Source organism: Equus caballus, chromosome 21 (assembly GCF_041296265.1).
Source record: "Equus caballus isolate H_3958 breed thoroughbred chromosome 21, TB-T2T, whole genome shotgun sequence".
Lineage (NCBI taxonomy): Eukaryota > Metazoa > Chordata > Mammalia > Perissodactyla > Equidae > Equus > Equus caballus.
Window position 1 is genome coordinate 40010848 of NC_091704.1, and position 4153 is coordinate 40015000.

General features: G+C 41.3%; 1 protein-coding gene across 2 annotated transcripts in view; it reads left to right on the top strand.

Annotated features, from left to right (window-relative positions):
• Positions 1 to 402: 402 nt before the first annotated feature.
• Positions 403 to 4153, top strand: part of MROH2B (maestro heat like repeat family member 2B) — a 56560-nt gene continuing 52809 nt past the window's right edge. For both annotated transcript variants that reach the window (XR_011430120.1, XM_005604293.4), the window contains exons 1-3: positions 403 to 978; positions 2144 to 2205; positions 3642 to 3752. Coding sequence is in view for 1 of the 2 variants with exons in the window: in XM_005604293.4 (XP_005604350.2) it covers positions 963 to 978; positions 2144 to 2205; positions 3642 to 3752 (189 nt within the window). In the remaining variant the exon portion in view is untranslated. The remainder of the gene's footprint in view (positions 979 to 2143; positions 2206 to 3641; positions 3753 to 4153) is intronic.

Sequence of the window (4153 nt, forward strand, 5' to 3'; positions counted from 1 at the left end):
TAGCTGGAGAAGAAGCAACAGCTGAGAGTCATCACATGCCCCTCCATTCAGCCCCTTTCACATCCAAACCTATAGACTGCTAGGGAGCCCTTCCCACTCCCTCTAACACCTACCACATTAACATAGGATCTAGACATACACTGGAAATTGCAGTCATATAGATTAAGGGTTAGGAGGGCATTGGGACCAGATTTCGGTCCATAAGGTCCATTTAGGTCTGTAAAGTTGAAAGCCTTATAGCCAAGAGGTCTGGATAAAAAATGATTTGAAAACAAAGAGAATGAAGTCAGAGAAAAAGCCTGAGCCTGAGTGAGGTCAAGATCCAGGCCAAGTCAATGATGAGGGTTGGATGGGGAGAGCAGGAGCGAAGCCAGGCAAGGCTTTGCTTTGCTGCTGTCAGTTGGACATTCCACTCAACTGCCCCTGGCAGGCATTCCAGTCCACTGAGCATGCCCAGTTTGTGTGACTGACTTTCACCAAGTAGAACAATCAATAAGATCACCATAAAGGCTTTACCAACACCAGGCCAGTAAAGTGACCACTGAAAACCATTCCCAAATTTGTTCTCAATGGACCCAAGTTTAGGGAGAGGAATTCCTTTGGTTTACAAAAATGGTTTGAGTCCCAGTCTCTAACTGCTTCCTTCTCAGATACTCTGGTCTCCACCAAAGGGACAATATTCGGTGAGATGCAGCCATTTTGTTGGTCAGCAGGAGCTCAGAAGCAAGAAAATGTCATAGTGGTAGAATACAGCATCATCCTCCTCAACAGCAGCCCATCGCTGGAAGCTTCCAGATCATTGTGCCGATCAAGTGGAGGAGGGATTTTCATCTAGAGAACCTTATGTGAACCTTATATGAGAAACTGCCAACGTGCTTCTTCGATTTTTTAGCCTTACTATTACTGATATTTAGGTGCTGTCTCTTAGAGAGCCTGAAACAGCCAAAACAACAACTCAGGACATGGAGGAATCCATAGGTAAGCATCATCAGATCCCGAGCAGTTAGGTGTTTTGTCTGTGTGATCATATGCATAAGTCGGGTGGCGGACGGTGTGCGTCCTTGTGAGAGGTCTGTACACCTTAAAGTTTAATGAAAAGCTATGCTGAAGTAAGATTGTTTCTCTCTACTCTCCCTTTATTCCAAAAAATAAAATCACACTGATCGTAAAGGACCAATGATAGACTAGGAGGCTGACAGATGATTGTGCCTTACTTTCTTTAAAAACGTGTAGTCTGACCGAGGAGAATGTGGCTACAACACAAAGAAAGGCAGTTTCTCGTTTAATCTTAAATACTGGAAGAGTCCTTTGGAAATATTTTCCCTCAATTTTCATTTATGGTTGCCTTTCTGCTTTGCCGAAAGAGACTGTACTAAGGGGCTATGTTGTTTGATTTGGAGGCTTGTGGAAAATCACCACCTCCAAAATTATCTCTTACCAACTTACCATGTGGGCTGAAATTGCTCGATTCCTTTGACTCAAGTATTTTTTTCAGCTTTCCAGGGAGCTTTATTCAAATGCAAACATTCCTGGAAAGTGCAAGTCAAAAACATTTAGGTCATTATCAGAAAAGAGCAAGATTCCATGAGCATGAGACCAGAAGAGGGACCTGGCAGAGCCAGAAGGGAAGACGGAGGGAAAGAAGGTGTGGGAAAAGAGGACGGAGGAGGCATTGAGGAAGAAGTAGAAATAAACATAAATATCACACCCTTGCCTTCAAATGCTCAAGTCGGGTGAAAGGATTCAGCTTATGGATTCTGAGAGCTGAGCCTTGCAACAGAGGATATATGTATAGGGTGATGCCTACATGACTGGAGGGATAAATAGGAACCTAGCATCTTTTATCTTCCCCTCCAAATTTAATTCAGATTTTGAAAAACATACTAAGCATCTGCTCTTTTCAAGTATGTCAAGTATATGAAGTACAAATAAGACACGGTTCCTGCCATCAAAGAGCTAGCAGTTAAGGAGGAGAGGGGGAAAGGTCAAGAAGGAATGGGAGAAAGAAAGAAGGAGAGAGGAGGGGGAGGAAGAGAGAGAGAGAGAGAGAGAGCTAAAAAGAAAAAACTTTTTGTAACGATTGCATAGTAATTAACAGGAGGGCGTTTCTGCACATACTCAATTCTTTTTCTGTGCATTTTAGAGACTTTTGGCGATATTAACCTCACTCTCAGCGTACTGAACAAGGAAGATAATATTAGCAAGGTAAGGGAAACAGAGAAAAAAACCTCTTTCCCATTCACTTTTTCTGATACGGTTGTCGTAACATTTCATATACATCCTTCTTTGCTTCAACTTGCTCTTTTGTCTCTGGCTTCTTACATGACACTCAATTTTGCAGAAAATGCAGTTATAATGGAAGTCATTATAATGTTTAAGCAGTGATATTTAACATTTGAGGGATCCGAGTATCCAGTTCTAGAAGCAGCAAAAGAATGTCCCTTTCCACAACGTTATACAGGCAGATGTGGAAAGAGAGGGAATGTCAGACTTACGACCATGTGGATTAGACCGTCCTCTTGTATAATTTGAGGGCTCTGGGGAAAAATCCCAAAATATCTCCCCTTCTCATCTGTAACGCTCTTTCACAATTAGAGCTTTTTTCTCTGGGATTTGAAGCTTTCAGCAATCTTCTGTAAAATAAGAATAGTTACCCTTCATTGAACACTTATCTAGGAGGTAGAGAGCTAGAAGCTTTCCAAACAAGAGTGCATTGTGTTATATTCACTCCTCACAACTTTATGAGGTAGGTATCCCTATTTCCATTTGACAACTAAGAAAAGTGAGGCACAGAGAAGTTACATGACTGATTAACTAAGAATACAGGAGTACAGCCAAACATAAGCCTGTCTGATTCCAAAATTATGCTCCCATTCATTATTTGATGTAGTTGAACGACGCTCCCTATACTTTTCTCTCTTAATCCAGTGGTTCTCCACGCTGACTGCATATTGGGATCCCTTACGCAAAGGGAGTTATTTCATGCCTTGAACAAGGGCACAGGACCTCGAGGTAGCAAGCTTGAGGCTGACGGAGATTTCAGATCACCAGTCTCTCACCTTCCAAGGCCATGTAGCCATCTAAAAGATTTAGAAGAGGCCCTCACATGCAGTGTCTGGTCAAGCCACACGATTCCCAGAGGCTGCAACTTTCTCTAAAAGAATTCACAGCTTTCTCTCCACAAAGGCAGGAATGAAGCAACGACCTATAAATCTCCCTTAAGATCTACTTGCATGGCTTAGCAGCCTCTTTGGGAATCACAGTGTGTTCCTTAATACCATAGTCTCTGCCTGGTGTAGGAGCAACAATTAGGGTGGTGGCCATTTCCATTCCCCCCAGTGCCCTACAACAGTGATTTTCGAGAGACTTTGATGTGTCAGGTAGTTTGCCCTTGCCTTCGATTAGATTTTGTCTTAGAAATGTAGTCAAGTTTATAGTTGTCAGAATAAACTTTGCTTTACATATAAGGCTTTGACTCCTAATGATGTATACCATGTTCAGGAAGCCCCAGTAAAGATATGTAAAATCCATTGTGTAGTAGAGGTGCATTGTTTAGTTTGATGGTGTTATTCATTTGGACTTCATCTGATTCTTTTAGTTTTGCAACTGAAATTTCTATGTATACCCTTGTGTGTTCACAGGAAGACATTTATAGTCATCTCACTTCTGTTATTCAGAATACTGACATCTTGGATGATGCAATTGTCCAACGGTTGATTTATTATGCTTCTAAGGACATGAGAGACAACAATGTAAGTTTGATTCTTGATGACGAATCAGTGTCGAGGCCAGCAACAGGGGACCCAGGTGCACCCATGTAGACATCCGTAAGCTTTTTCTACATCATTGTCAGGACCACAGATCACTTTTATTTGTTCTTCATGATAACTTAGATATTATCACAGTACCTATTATTTACGCCTTCACAGGAAACTGAGGCAAAGTGAAGAAAGACTTTAGAGATAATATTATCCAATCCACTTTTAGTTGAGGATGTCGAGGCTTGAAGAGATTTTTTTTTTCAAAGTAACATAGCTATCTATTGACAGAACAAGCAACTAGAACTCAGCTTTCTTGGTTCCCATGTGAATTCTTATTGTTTCATATGCTTACTTATCATTGTATCTGAAAAATTATTTGTAGAAATAGTCTG